General features: G+C 36.5%; 1 protein-coding gene across 4 annotated transcripts in view; it reads left to right on the top strand.

Moving 5' to 3' along the window:
• The window catches only part of Prp8 (pre-mRNA processing factor 8), a 185,283-nt gene extending 171,129 nt beyond the window's left edge, over positions 1–14,154 (top strand). For all 4 annotated transcript variants that reach the window (XM_014356031.2, XM_089595635.1, XM_089595636.1 and 1 more), the window contains exons 15-21: positions 8,891–9,060; positions 9,137–9,284; positions 9,404–11,116; positions 12,918–13,121; positions 13,250–13,374; positions 13,448–13,602; positions 13,704–14,154. In XM_014356031.2, coding sequence (XP_014211517.2) covers positions 8,891–9,060; positions 9,137–9,284; positions 9,404–11,116; positions 12,918–13,121; positions 13,250–13,374; positions 13,448–13,602; positions 13,704–13,858 — 2,670 coding nt within the window. In that variant the 3' untranslated portion in view covers positions 13,859–14,154. The remainder of the gene's footprint in view (positions 1–8,890; positions 9,061–9,136; positions 9,285–9,403; positions 11,117–12,917; positions 13,122–13,249; positions 13,375–13,447; positions 13,603–13,703) is intronic.
• Positions 14,155–16,125: the final 1,971 nt, after the last annotated feature.

Here is a 16,125-nt window from a genome sequence, read left to right as displayed (position 1 = left end):
ACTCAAGGCGCTTACAGGTCACTGTATCAATTAATAAAATAACACAAGTTCCAGTCATTAAACAACTTGAAGCACTTACTGTTCGCTTTGTTAGTTAATATAATAACGTAAGTGCCAATCACTGCACAACCTGGGGCTTTTCCAGGTCGCCTTGATAAATAATTCAAGAACACAAGCGCCAACCACGACCTTACTTGAAACGCTTACAAGTCACTTTGCAATTTAATATATTAACACAAGCGTCAATCACCATACAAACCCAGAGTGCTTACTAGTAACTGTGTTGATGTGTAAAGTAACACGAGCAACAATTACTAAACAACTTAAATCGATCACGGCTTGGCTTGTTAAATAATGAAACAAATAAAATGTCGCAAGCGGTAGTCACCGCTCAACTTGTGGCGCTTACTGGTGGCTGTATTAATTAAATAATACTACGACCGCCGATCACTAAACAACCCGGAGTGCGTATTAGTTGCTTATTATCACTGCCTAACCCCGGGTGATGACTAATTACTTTGTTACTTCATAAACTAACGCAAGCACCAATTACCACACAACCTTTTTTTTTTTTTTTTTTTTTTTTTTGTGGAGGGAGGGGAAATGCATTAAGGCACACCGCAGGGACAGTAGTAGTGTGGGACTCTATGGATTTTTTTTATTAGACCACCCATACCCACTAAACCCTCCCCCATGCCGCGTGGCTTTTGATCCACCCTGGAACCGCGTTAGCATTACTTCACTACTACTGCTGTTGTCGCATCCACTTTTTTCTTCTGGCTTGTTATTTCATTCAGGAGAATTTCTTCTTGTTTGCTACTGCCTGTTTTCTTTCTCTTTGGAGGCATGGTTTGCTAGCGTTTCTCAGGACTATCCGATGGGCTCCTGTTTCTTTTACTATGTTCTATTTCCTTAAGGGCAGTGTTCAGAGTTCTTTTCTGTACATGCCGTTGGAAATTATCTCGCCTTTGTTCCCTCCACTGCAGGGATTCGAACGACAACTTCCAAGCGTTTGCACACACTTCTTCTTCATAAAGAAAGCCTTTTCTTAGCACCTCTGCTTCTTAAAGGTGTTTAAGCGCGGCTTTAAGCCCATTCTTAACAGCATTCGCTGTGTTCTCGTACTTATCGTTGATTAATTGTAGCGTCTCTGTTATATCTTTCGTTGCTGATTCGACTTCATCAGCCACTTGCTGTCGCTTTACTCTGAGCTTAGCACCACTTTCTTCTAAAGAGGCAAGCTTCTCCTGGGTCTGGTAGCTAAATACTGACACGTTTCTGTCCTTGGTGTCGTTGGTGCCTATGCTTGACAGACTTTCTCTTCGTCCTTTGTCCGTTAGAAAGGGCCATGGAACATTAAGCAGTCCCTGATGGCCATGAGACACGTCTTTGTGGCCCCCCTCAAAATCCGTGGGGCCTGCGACAGTCACCCGGGCTTTCACCGGATCGGAACTGCCGGCGGATTCCCTCAGAGAGGTTACCGCCTGGGGTACTAGTTTTGCATCAACGTTTTTCATTTTGGCATCTTTTTTAATGGCGTACTGACCCGCGAAGGCCAGCACTACCCTTTTTTTCTAGAAATAAGTATTTGGAAAGGGTTAAAACCAAGGCAGCAGCCCTCTCTGTTACCAGAGAGAACCGCTACTTGCTCGGGCCGGCCGGGAGTCGCCACTCTCCCTCAGTCCCACCTGCGGGGACTGCCCTGGCATTGAGTAACAAGTGTAAGAATGGTGTTCGTGTGTAATGTATGTATATGTTGGTACACAACGGTCATCCCAGCGAGACGAGCGGCAGGTGTACAGTCCCACGACTGCGCAGATAACCCAACAAAACGGGCTGGCGTAAGGCACTAAGGTGCCGCCATATAGCCTTCTCAGTGGTAGCAAGTCTAGATTAGTCGGCCCACCACGTCTTTTTTGTTTATGAGGCGTACAGCCATATCAGATGTGGTTACCCAGACTCACCTGGGCCTCATCATCCGGCTTCACCCGCCGCCAGGCCTCCAACGCAAGTCCGGAAAAGGACCTGCCACATGCAACATAGAACAATCCGTTAGTGTCCCTGTGTTTGTTTAGTGAGAGTGTGTGATGCATGTATCTGAGGAGAATATTTTAACCGCCGCTTACTTCTATACACGATGGGTGCTAGTTTTTGTTGGCCCGCATCAAGCAATGGAGTGCCACCCACGGAAGCAGCAAAAAGCGAAGAACAAGGAGCACAAGCAGAGCCGGCCCATGCATCCACACCGATGGAGGCATGGGGCACTAGTCCCCCGTCCACATCGCCGCAGATACACACGCCAACGACACACACGCCACCCGATCCACGCCCTCGACCACCACCACAGAGAGCCACCCCAGCTGCCCATCGTCATACATATTTTAAGAGGATGCCCCTATCCGCCACCTGGGGAAGCGCCCGGTGTGGAGAAACTAGTGAAAACCCCACGCGGGATCACACAACCTAGGATTCTTACTAGTCGCTTAATTAAATAATAGACGAATAAAATAACACAAGTGGCAATTATTAAACAACCTAAGGCGCTTACTCGTCGATTTGTAAATAAATAACAAAATATAAGCACTAATCACTATACTACATAGGTTACTTAACGGTTACTTTGTTACTTAATAAAATAACACAAGTAACAATTACTACACAACCCAGGGCGCTCCAAGGTTGCTTTATAAAATAATAAAATGGATGAAACAACACGAGCACCGATCACTGCTCAACCTGAGCCGCTCACTGATCACTTTATTAATCAAGATAATAAATGAAAAAACACAAGCGCCAGTTGCCACACAACCTAGGGCACTAATTGGTCACTTTCTTAATGAATTAAATAACACAAGCGCCAATTATCACATAACTCAGAGCCGTTACACGTCACTTTATAAAATAGTTAAGTAGATAAAATAATACAAGTGCCAATCACTATACAACCCGAGGCGCTTATTGATCGCTTCGTTAACTAATAAAATAATACAATCGCTGAACAACACATAACCAGACCCCTTACTAGTAATTTCGTTAATTAATAAGAAAACCCAAGCGCCAATCATTACAAAACCTGGGGCGCTTGCTGGTCGTTTTATTAAATAATAAAATAACACAAGTGCCTATTACCACACAACCCAAAGTGCTTTGTTACAGATTTATTAAATAATTAAACAAATGGAAAGGAAAAGCGCTTATCACTAAACAACCTGGGACGCTTACTGGTCGATTTGTTAATTAACAAAATAACACGAGTGCCAATTACCACATAAACCGGGGCACTAACTGATAGCTTCATTTAATAATAAAACAAATAAAGTTACACGGGCTAATTACCGCATAACCTAGAGCGCTTACTGGTCGCTTTATTGATTAACAAAATAATACAAGTGCCAACCACAACAAAACCCATGGCGCTTACTAATCGCTTTGTTGATTAATATAATAACACAACTGCCAATCACCACACAACTTAGAGCACTTACTGACCACTTTGTTAATTGATAAATCAACACAAGTGCCAATACCGCACAACACGGGGCGTTTACATGTTGCTTTATTCAATAATAACATAACACGAGTGCTAACCACTACATAACCCGGGGCGCTCATTAGTCACTTGTTACTTAATAAAATAATCTAAGCGCCAATCATGACACAACACAGGGCACTCACTGGTCACTTTGTTAATTGATAATTTGACACAAGCGCTAATCGTCAAACAACCCGGGACGCGTAGTGGTCGCTTTGTTAATCACTAAAGTAAAACAAACGCCGATCACTGAACAACTTAAGGCTCTTACTATTTGCTTCGTTAATTGATGAAGTAACACAAGTGCTAATCGCTACACGGATTGGATCGCTTACTGGTCGCCTTATTGAATAATAGATCAAATAAGTTTGGCAAGCCATTAGCTCCACACTATCCAGGGCACTAACTGGTCGCTTTATTTAATAATTGAGCAAACAAAATAATACAACTGCTAATCACTGCACAACCCAGGACGTTTATACGTCGCTTTGTTGATTATTAAAACAACACAAGCGTAAATCATCACACACCCTGAGGCACTTACCAGATACTTAAGTCATTAATGTATTAATGACAGCACCAATCACCACACAACCCAGGAACCTTACTGGTCATTGTAATAATTACTGAATTTTATTAATTGATTATGCAATCGCCAATCACGTACCAACCTGGGATGCTTACTTGTCGCTATCTCAACTAATAAAATAACACAAGCGTCAATTACCACATAACCTGAAACGTTCACTCGTTGCTTTAATAAATAATAGAATAAATTACCTAACACAAGCGCCAATCACCGCACAACCCAGGTCGCTTACAGGTCGCTTTATAAATAATAAAAGAACATAAGCGCCAACTACAACACAATCTTTGTTGCTTACTAGTTGCTTTGTTGATCAATACAATAACACAACCGCCAATCACCACACAACCTGGGGCACTAACTGGTCACTTTATTTAATACTAAAATTAAACAAAATAACACACGCGCTAATCACTGCACAACCTGGGCTGCTCACTGGTCACTATGTCAATCTATAAAATAAGACAATCGCTTATCACCACACAACCTGGTTTGCTTACTGCTCAGATTGTTAATTGATAAAATAGCGCCAACAACAACTACTTCACAAGCCAAGATGCTCACTAGTTACTATCTTAATTAATGAAGTAACACAAGCGCCAATCACCACACAACTTTGACCTCGTACTGGTCGCCATATTAAATAATAAAACAAATAAAATGTTGCAAGCGATAATCATTATAAAATCCGGGGCACTTACTAGTCGCTACGTTAATTTATAAAATAACAGAAGCCCCCATCATCACAAAATCCGGGGCGCTTAGTGGTCGCTTCGTAAATCAATGAAGTAACACAAGTGCCAATTACCAAACAACCCAGCGTACTTACTAGTAGCATTGCTAATTAATTTAATAACACAAGCGCCAAACATCGCACAACCTGCGGTGCTTACGGCTGCTTCATCAAATAATAAGAAAACAGAAGTGCCAACTACAACACAACCCGAAGCGCTTTCTAGTGGCTTTGTTGATTAATATGATAACGCAAGCGCCAACCGTTACATAACCCAGAGGGTCACTTGGTTACTTAATTAAGTAATACAAGCCTCAATCACAACACAACTTTGATCGCTCAGTAGTCGCCTCATTAAATAATAAAACAATTAAAATGTCACAAGCGGTAATAACCGCACAACTCGGGGCGCTTATTGGTCGCTGCATTAATTTATAAAATAATACTATGGCCGATCACCAAATAACTCAGGGTGCTTTTTCGTTGCTTTGTTAATTATCGCAATAACTCAAGCGTCAATTACCACCCAACCCAGGAGGATTACTAGACACTTTGTTAATTATCTAATCAAATAACAGAAGCGCCCATCACCGCACAACCCAAAACGATTACAGGACGCTTTATTAAATAATGAAAGAACACAAGCACAATTATCATACAACTTGGGGCGCTTATTGGTCACTTCGTTAATTAATAAAATAACACAAGCTCCAATCACTTAACTATCTGGAGCCCTTAGTGGTTGCTTTGTTAATCAATGAAGTAACGCAAGCGCCAATCTCTGAACAACTCGGATCTTTTACTAGTTGCTTTGTTAGTTACTCTCATAACACAAGCGCCAGTCACCGCACAACGCGGGGCGCTTACACGTTGCTGTATTAAATAATAAAAAAACACTAGTGCCAACCACTACACAACCTAGGGCGCTTACTAGTCTCTGATTATCTAATAAAATAATACAAGTGGCTATTGACACAACTCAGGGTGCTCACTGGTCACTTTGTTAATCAATAAAATAACCCAAGCGCCAATCATCACACAGCTCTAGGCACTTACCAGTTCTTTGTGATTAATGTAATAACACAATGCCAATCACCGCACAACTTGGGGTGCCTGCTGGTCGTTTTGTTTACTTATAAAATAATAGAAGCGCCAATCACTACATAACTAGGGTTTTTTACTGGTCACTTTGTTAATTAATAAAATAACACAAAGGCCAATTATTACATAACCTGGGGCGCTTACTGGTTACTTTGTGATTTGACATATTATTATAATCGCAAATCACCTCAAAACTCCAAGCGCTTACTCGTCGCTTTATTAAACAAAGAAATAACACAAGCGCTAACCACCACACAACATAGGGTTATTTCTAGTGGCCTTGTTAATTAATAAAATAACACAAGCGCCAAACACTACCCATTCTGGGCGCTTACTGGTTATTGTAATCGTTGATAAAATTTAGTATTTAATTTTGCAACTGCTAGTTACCACACAACTTAAAGTGCTTACTTTTAGTTTTATTTGTTAATAAAATTTAATAATTAACTATGCATGCTTCAATTGTCACGTAACTCGGGGATATTACTGGTCAATTTTCCAAATAGTTTAATGACACAAGCGCCAGTCACCACATAATCTGGGGCTTTTACTGGTTGTTTTATTAAATAATGCAATAAGTAAAGTAACACAAGCGCTAGATACTGCTGACTGGCGAGTTGAATTTTTGGTTTATCTAGCTTGGGATTAATTTATTAGGTCAGTACGTATGAAATTTTTTCGAGTTATCTGGGATTTTGCGTCTTGCTTTATGTAGCCAATTCAAATTTCTCTCCAAGTTTGGTGGCCACTTTTGAGAGCGCTGCTGTCAACTCGTCAGCTTAAACTCACATTGGCGGCACATATATCCATAATACCTTTTCATATCAGCGTATGCTGTACGTTAAGGTTTTAATAATTAAAAACGTACTTTCGGCTGGGGAAGGAAGAAAAGTACTATACGATACTCGGCCGGGTACTTTAAGTCGATGGCGTTTGACTTATGACGTCATAACTTCGCAGCCATAAACTCCAACTTTCCGGCCTAGTTTCGTAATCTACTATAGGTACTTTTCAAACCTTGCATCGTAACAAAAATCAAAGTCTAAACATTTTTGTACAGGAATGGTAGTTTTAGAAATTTTTTCTTCTGTAGAGAATAATTTTTGAGCATTACTCTTTTTAAAATAGAGAATTTACAATATTACTATTTTTCAAAAGGGATACCTGAACCTTAAAGAACACGTTAAGGTTTTTTAAGGCTTACACTACTTTTGCAAGAATTTCACAAGTTAAATTAAGAATCTAATGCTGCATTTTATTTTGATTCTAAATAGGCTCATAATTTTAAAATTCTAGCTACCTCGTTTTTTTGTCAAATGGTGGAAGTCGTGTGACCCACACTTTTTTTACAGTTTATTACCATAAACACCTTTTAAAACGTTCTAAAAACTGTAAGCGCTGACCTCTAAAGCAAAAAAAACAGAAGCTGTTTTTAGGCTGTTCATTTTCTTATTTTATACACTTATCAGTTTTATTTTTTTAAAAGTAGCGTTATATTGAAGAAGTTAAAAATGATAAACCAAAAAAATTATTTAACAGTTTGGCGCTAAAAATACTAGAAGAGTTTATACTTTGATATAATAAAATCCAGGCTTTTTTCTTGAGTTTTTTATACCCATAACTTCAAGGCTAGACGTTTTTAAAAATAATCTAATAAAGAAATTAAAGTTTTTTTTTTTTTAACACTTCACTTTTTTTCAGAACTGTTTAGAGCTGAATAATGGTGAATACAGAAAGTAAAATATAAAACTTTGTTTCTAAAGTCGACGTTAAAAATGTAATGAATGAAAGTGTGTTATGAGACTTACAGTCAATGTTAAAATTTTTTTTTCCTTGAATTCTAGGTCGATCAGAAAAAAAGTGGTTGTACAGGTTTTCCGTTAGGATAATTTAAACATCTTTTTTCTTTTAAATATCGCGTATTTGCTACATATTTTTTATTGAAACGTATATCTATCTTCTTATCTTGTTTAAGCTAGTTAAAACCTCTAAATTTTTTTTTTATTACAGACTAGTTGTAAATTAACGACAGTGTCATCTTGACTATTGACATGTATTTTTATGAATTTAAGCTGAATGTTCACAGTGACCATCACAAGTTTTTCCCTCACAAGATTTAACAAGGAATTTACCTTGAAGTGGAGGCAGCACTGTACATGCAACTAGTGAGTTTCAAGAGAGTGAGTAGCAGAACCGACACCATTTTATACAAAATCTACTAGACGTATATATCTGTACGTGTACTTTGCAACAAACAATGAGTGGAATTCTGTGTTAATCTTGTGGGTCGTGACAGCCAATCAGCTACTATCCTGCGTTTTGCTCCCTTGAAGCTCACTACATGCAACCAGCCTACACAGTGCATGATTAAAGATTACATTCAGTCTAAGCTTAAATTCACACTCAGAGCGGTTTACTGGATAAAAGTTTGAAAGTTAGATAATTTTAAACCATCACAGTAGTCATGAATATTTCAGTCATTTCTAAAAACTCTCTTACTGCTCATTCTTTTTTTACAGCTTAAATATCCTAATATTATAAACATGCAGAGTGGTCTGAGCATTGGTATTTTTTTAATAAATGTTTTTATTATGTACATTATGTATATTAATACATGTATCTAGGCATCATAGTTTAAATACAAAAATATTTTCAGCGTTATAAGACGATAGATTTATTTTTTGATTCCACCCAAGAATTATTCACTAATTTCCATTTAGGATTGAAATATTTACTCGTCTTACTACCAAGCCCTAATTAAAAGCCCTCGTTAAATTAGGAAGTTGCTATTAGGTAATCTTTTACCGTTAAGCATGTGCATGCCTTTCATCTTATACCTTCGTTGGCCTTTACAAATATTTAAAATAGTTGTAATAAAAAAGCAACACAATAATTTCATACTTTTACTAATTAAAAGGTTTTTTTTACTTCAATGTAGGTCCTTAAGCAAAATCCATTTTGGTGGACTCACCAGCGTCACGATGGTAAACTTTGGAACTTAAATAATTATAGAACTGATATGATCCAAGCTCTTGGTGGAGTAGAGGGTATTTTGGAACACACATTATTTAAAGGAACATATTTTCCAACCTGGGAAGGTTTATTTTGGTAAAAAAGTTCTTCAAAAATTTCGATGCAATCCTACGAAACGACGCAAAAGACTAAAATAATACTTATTTTATAGGGAGAAAGCTTCAGGATTCGAAGAGTCCATGAAGTACAAGAAACTTACAAATGCTCAGCGATCTGGTTTAAATCAAATTCCAAACCGTCGCTTTACACTGTGGTGGTCTCCAACAATTAACAGAGCCAATGTTTACGTTGGTTTCCAGGTGTGTTATTTAATTTTGATTCAACAATTTATTGATAACATTTATATCAGCATTTTTTTCTTCACTCTTCTGCAATTCTTATTCTAATATATTATTTAAATATATCATTCATAAAATAGGTACAACTGGATCTAACCGGAATTTTTATGCATGGCAAAATTCCAACACTGAAGATTTCTTTAATTCAAATTTTTCGTGCTCATTTATGGCAAAAGGTTCACGAATCGATTGTTATGGATCTTTGTCAAGTGTTTGATCAAGAACTTGATGCTCTTGAAATAGAAACCGTACAAAAGGAAACTATCCATCCTCGGAAGTCTTACAAAATGAATTCCTCGTGCGCTGACATTCTTCTCTTCTCTGCGTATAAATGGAACGTGTCAAGACCTTCTCTTCTTGCTGACTCAAAAGATGTCATGGATAATACAACAACCCAGAAATACTGGATAGATGTGCAGCTGCGATGGGGAGATTACGATTCTCACGACATTGAGCGATATGCCCGTGCCAAGTTTTTGGACTACACTACTGATAACATGTCAATTTATCCGTCCCCTACTGGACTGCTAATAGCTATCGATTTAGCATACAACCTTCACAGCGCTTATGGTAATTGGTTCCCAGGCTGTAAACCTTTGATTCAGCAAGCCATGGCTAAGATTATGAAAGCAAATCCTGCGCTTTACGTACTTCGAGAACGTATCAGAAAAGCCTTGCAACTCTATTCTTCAGAACCAACCGAACCTTACCTGTCATCACAGAATTATGGAGAGTTATTCTGCAATCAAATAATTTGGTTCGTCGATGATACTAACGTTTATCGTGTCACGATTCATAAGACCTTTGAAGGTAATTTGACAACAAAGCCCATTAATGGTGCAATTTTCATCTTTAATCCTCGCACTGGCCAGTTATTTTTAAAAATTATTCATACATCTGTATGGGCTGGTCAAAAACGCTTGGGCCAATTAGCCAAGTGGAAAACTGCTGAAGAAGTAGCCGCGTTGATTCGATCCTTGCCTGTGGAAGAACAGCCAAAACAAATTATCGTGACAAGAAAAGGTATGCTAGATCCTCTCGAGGTACACTTGCTTGATTTTCCAAACATCGTTATCAAAGGGTCGGAGCTGCAGCTACCCTTTCAGGCTTGTCTGAAGGTTGAAAAATTCGGTGACTTGATTTTAAAGGCTACTGAGCCTCAAATGGTATTGTTTAATCTTTATGATGACTGGCTCAAAACGATCTCGTCTTATACAGCGTTTTCGCGCCTGATCCTCATTCTTCGAGCCTTGCACGTCAACACTGAAAGAACGAAAGTTGTCTTGAAACCTGACAAGACAACCATAACAGAACCACATCACATTTGGCCCTCTTTGACTGACGAAGAATGGGTCAAAGTTGAAGTACAGCTTAAAGACCTCATTCTAGCTGACTATGGCAAGAAAAACAACGTAAATGTGGCATCTCTCACGCAGTCTGAGATTCGTGATATAATCCTTGGTATGGAGATTAGTGCCCCATCGGCTCAACGACAGCAGATCGCTGAAATCGAAAAGCAGACAAAAGAGCAGTCACAGCTGACTGCTACAACTACCAGGACAGTTAACAAACACGGTGACGAAATCATAACAGCTACAATGTCAAACTACGAGACGCAGTCATTTAGTTCCAAGACCGAATGGCGTATTCGAGCAATTTCTGCTACGAATTTGCATTTGAGAACGAATCATATTTACGTATCATCAGATGATATCAAAGAGACTGGTTACACGTACATTTTACCAAAGAATGTTCTCAAAAAGTTTGTTACCATCTCAGATTTACGTGCTCAGGTAAAAATAAAATATTTAAGCCTTTAATTTGTAAACAAACTTTTTAGAACGAAGTTCTTTATGTCGCGTTACTCGGGGGGCTGGAATTTTAAAACCGACAGATTTTTTTTTTTTGAAACGAAAGTGGTTTACTTTTCCTCTCAAGTTTCCCCCCCTTACCCCGTCCCCCTCACCGACTATTCTCTATACACTTCCCCTCTCCCCACTATATATGTATATCGGCCAACCGTGCCGTGTTACTCTTCCACACACCTTTGCCCACCATTCTCCCTCACACTCCCAATTTTATTTTCTCACAATAATTTTTATTTCACTTTGAATTTTTTTTCTTTTACAATTCTTAAAAAAAAAAAAAAAAAAAAAAAAAAAAAAAAACATTTTCCAATAAAGAGTTTTGAACCCTCGACCTCCTGCATGTGAGTCCAGTACCTTACCCATTCTGCTACAAGCGCTGCCGTTTATAGAAACTCGATTTCTTGTACTTATGGTGTGGTTCGTAACTATAACATTCCATTTTTACATGCATTCACTGATAATACATTCGAATCATGATAAATTATATTTGTATTTTTTTTCTAAATACTTAATTAAAAAAAAAAAAAAAAAAAAAAAAAAAAAACATGTGGAATAGAGTTGAAGAATGTATCAATGGTTTTTAGAGGCGATTATTTCGAATTCGATAAACAAATTATGTTACATTATCACATAATTATATAAATAAAGTAATTCAAAGTAAATCAATTATAAATGAATTATGTAAGATCATTATATAAATATAATTCGAGTTTCCTATCATTTTCATGGTTTTTAAGGGTACTTATTTTAAATTTGATAAACAAATAATGGCACAATGTCATTGAGTAATTATATGAAAATAAAATAAAAATTGCATTAATAAGCTATAAAATCGCAAAAAAATAAGTGAAAAAAAAAATTTCAAAAAAAATTAATGAAATGAAATATGAAAATAAAATGAAATAAAATTACAAAAGACATGAATAAATACAACGGAATAAAAAAAAATAAAATAAAAAAGGGAATGAAAAAAAAAGATTAAATATGAAAATAAAAAAAGTAATTAAATGAAGGAAATACAAAAAAATGAAAAAAATGTATTAAAATGAAATTTAAAAAAAAATTAAAACAAGAAATAAAAAAAAAAAATTAAAACAAGGAACAAAAAAAAAATAAAACAAGAAATTAAAAACAAACCAGGGGGTATAAATGGGTCATGGGACCCACGGTAAGAACGAAGTTCTTTAAACATGACATGAGTATAAAAACACAATTTCTCAGGTAACAAGGGGGTCGCCAGACCCGTAGAAAGAACGAAGCTCTATAAACGTTAGTACTGCATTTATGTAGTTCACTAAACAAAAACTTGAAAAACGAATTAAAGAAAAAAATTAAAAAAATAGTTCAGTACTCACGATGGTTAAACTTCGTGAGTACTGTATTTATGCACGCCGTTCTCACGAAGTTCAACCATCGTGAGTACTGAACTATTTTTTTAATTTTTTTCTTTAATTCGTTTTTCAAGTTTTTGTTTAGTGAACTACATAAATGCAGTACTAACGTTTATAGAGCTTCGTTCTTTCTACGGGTCTGGCGACCCCCTTGTTACCTGAGAAATTGTGTTTTTATACTCATGTCATGTTTAAAGAACTTCGTTCTTACCGTGGGTCCCATGACCCATTTATACCCCCTGGTTTGTTTTTAATTTCTTGTTTTATTTTTTTTTGTTCCTTGTTTTAATTTTTTTTTTTTATTTCTTGTTTTTTAAATTCATTTTAATTTTTAGATTGCTGGATATTTATATGGTGCCAGTCCTCCAGATAATCCGCAAGTCAAAGAAATCAGATGTATCGTGATGCCTCCTCAATGGGGTACTCATCAAACAGTTCATTTACCAAATATGCTGCCGAATCATCAATACCTTAAAGAAATGGAGCCCTTAGGATGGATTCATACACAGCCAAATGAACTTCCACAACTCTCACCTCAAGTATCTTTTTTAATTATTTGTTTACTTGTTTATTTATCCATTTACTTGTCTCCTTCAACAGACAGATTGTGGAATTTGGTTTGATCTAAATTGGCTAAAAGTTTTTACAAAATTCAATAATTTTGCAGGACATCTCAACTCATGCAAGAATTATGGCGGATAATATATCATGGGATGGAGAAAAAACAGTTGTTATAACGTGCAGTTTTACTCCTGGTTCTTGCTCTCTAACTGCTTACAAACTTACACCTAGGTTTATTTTGATAATTTTTTTACATTTATTTTATACCTAATGTAATTAATAATTTTTATTCTATTTGTTACAGTGGATTTGAGTGGGGAAAACAAAATACAGATAAAGGAAATAATCCAAAAGGATATCTTCCAAGCCACTACGAGAAAGTTCAAATGCTATTGTCTGATCGATTTCTTGGATTCTTTATGGTACCAAATCAAGGCTCCTGGAATTACAATTTTATGGGTAAGTACATTATGATAGTTATATATTGAAAAAAACAACAAAGAAAACTGTAAACATGATTTGTTTAAAACATAAACCAATAATTGCATGACTATTTAAAGGTGTGAGACATGATCCTAATATGAAATACGAGCTTCAGCTCATGAACCCAAAAGAATTTTACCACGAAGTACATCGTCCTGCTCACTTCTTAAACTTTGCAAGTTTAGAAGATGGTGATGGAGCAGGTGCAGATAGAGAAGACCTGTACGCGTAAAGTTAAGAAAATTTTTCTCAAATTGTAAGCATAAACAGTTTTTCTTACCATCATAAATGTAAAAAAAGTTGATATGTTTTGATAAATACACGTTTACTTTTAGCGATTCTACAGTAACAATTTACATTATTTAATATCAATACAAATAAAGTTTAAGTTACGAATCATAGTTTAAGCAGTATCTTGCAAAAATGTTGTTATAATAAAATCTTGAAATACAGTCTCTATTCTTTAATTATTTTAAAAATATAATTAAAACCACATTTTATTGCAAATAAAAATTTGTACTTACAGTGTAATAAGCTTATTTTTCAGAAATTATTAAAATAAATTGTTTATAAATCAAATATGCTGCGCTATGCTACAATCGATGTCATTTACTTCTCAAATAACCCTATGATCAATTCATACATTAAAATCAATCATTTATACGAAGAAAAACATGATAAAGTAAGCTTATAGTTATTATTTAAATGTTACATATTTTTAATCTCATAGGATTAGCTCATCGCGTTGCCCGTTGGTGCTTACCTAACAAAAAATTGGTGCGTTTACCAGAAAGAGTAGAGCGAAACTCGCTAGGGTGCACAGTGAACTGGAAAATATTGCTTAATGAAATCGATAAGACGAGTTATATAACAACGAGATGTAAGAAAATTACCTATTATGTTAAAACAGGGTTAAATTATACTTTCACATCCAAAACAATGATCATGCCTATTCTCCTCTTCACTTTCTCATTCACTTTAACATCAGTGGCATCGTGTGTATATTTTTTCTCCCTTTTTTTTCATTAACAAATATTAATAGAAAAATTTGCGTACACCTTTTTTCAAAAGCACTTGAAAGCTCAAACAAGCATAATCCACACAACGCGTAAGCTCCCAAATTTTGTGTGATTCTTGTGTTTGTCGGGATTTAACTCGTTATATAACATATGTTTATTATGATACTTGCAAATGAGAGATAAAGCTCAAAAGAGCCCGAGCCAAAGGCGAAAGCGGTAAAGACACATGGGTGGTGGTACTTTACTGTATGCTCGAGTTGCGTAGACATTTTTTTGCATACCTATGCTTAAATATGTTTAAGTTGTACTAAATTTTTAAATTATGAAGTTATGTTGTACAAGCGCCAAAAATACGAATATTCAGCGTGAGCATGCAAAAGAATATTTAATGGGTTAAAAGTTCGAAGCTTTTGTTCCTACAAAATTGTGTGATGTGTATAAAAAAAGTGCCAAACTTGTAAATTAAAATATTTTTCGCAATAGTGTGCGGAAAATGGATGTTTTCCGCACTGGTATTAGTGTGGAAAATCGATTTTCCCACATAGTGTGCGGCAAAGGTTTTTCCGCACAGTGTGCGGAAAAGGTGTGTGGCAAAGGTTTTTGTCGCACAATGTGTGGAAAAAGTGTGCGGCAAAGGTTTTTGCCGCACAGTGTGCGGAAAAGGTGTGTGGAAAAGGTTTTGCCACACACCTGAAAAAATTTTGCTACACACTGGAAATCAAAATTCAAACCTATTTTGTACCTATTTTCCTCACACATTGCGAAAAAACTTGTACGCAACTCGTGCGGGACGATTTCCCGCACTCGTGTGATAGACTCGCACTCGTGGCCGGTGACGGTAACTCGTACCTTGCGATCACACTCATGCTACGCACTCGTGTGCTCAACTGGTACTCGTTCCCGTCAACTCCGGCACTCGTGTGAGTCAATCACTACTCGTGCAGGAAATCGTCTTTTCCGCACTTGTTACGTAAATAACTATTTATAAATTTTATCGGCTGTCTTATAAAACAAATTGAAGACTTTCATTGAGTCGTTTTTCTTTTTACATTATATTTGTTTTCTATTACATGATAGGTATTACTAGGACTTTTTATCAGACTTACCGGACCCATCAGATCCATTATAAGTAAACCATACCTCTGGAAAAAGGTAAAGGGAAGTCAAAGAGTCGGTTTTATTTCGTCTCAATTACAGAAACAAAAACAAAGAACCTATTTTAATAACGACTGCGTTCATAATGCGAAAATAATCGTAGAGAAATGAATTTTCAGCCTATAGGTTGAATAACTGACATAAATACACGATAAAAGAGTTTAACCTCACAGCCCGTACCTGCATAGTCATCAAGTAGGGCGTCTCCAGTCTCGCGGGAGGTGTAAAGCAACAATGTTACAATCTCAAGTAAGGGAGAATATTCTCATCAATTTTCACGATGAAATGAAAACCAACAAGGACAATCATAGTAATATGATTGAAC

Source organism: Copidosoma floridanum, unplaced genomic scaffold, assembly GCF_036245765.1.
Source record: "Copidosoma floridanum isolate Cflo_tuat_1 unplaced genomic scaffold, Cflo_Japanese_pri ptg000026l, whole genome shotgun sequence".
NCBI classification, from domain to species: domain Eukaryota; kingdom Metazoa; phylum Arthropoda; class Insecta; order Hymenoptera; family Encyrtidae; genus Copidosoma; species Copidosoma floridanum.
This window is presented reverse-complemented; position numbering and strand designations above follow the sequence as displayed.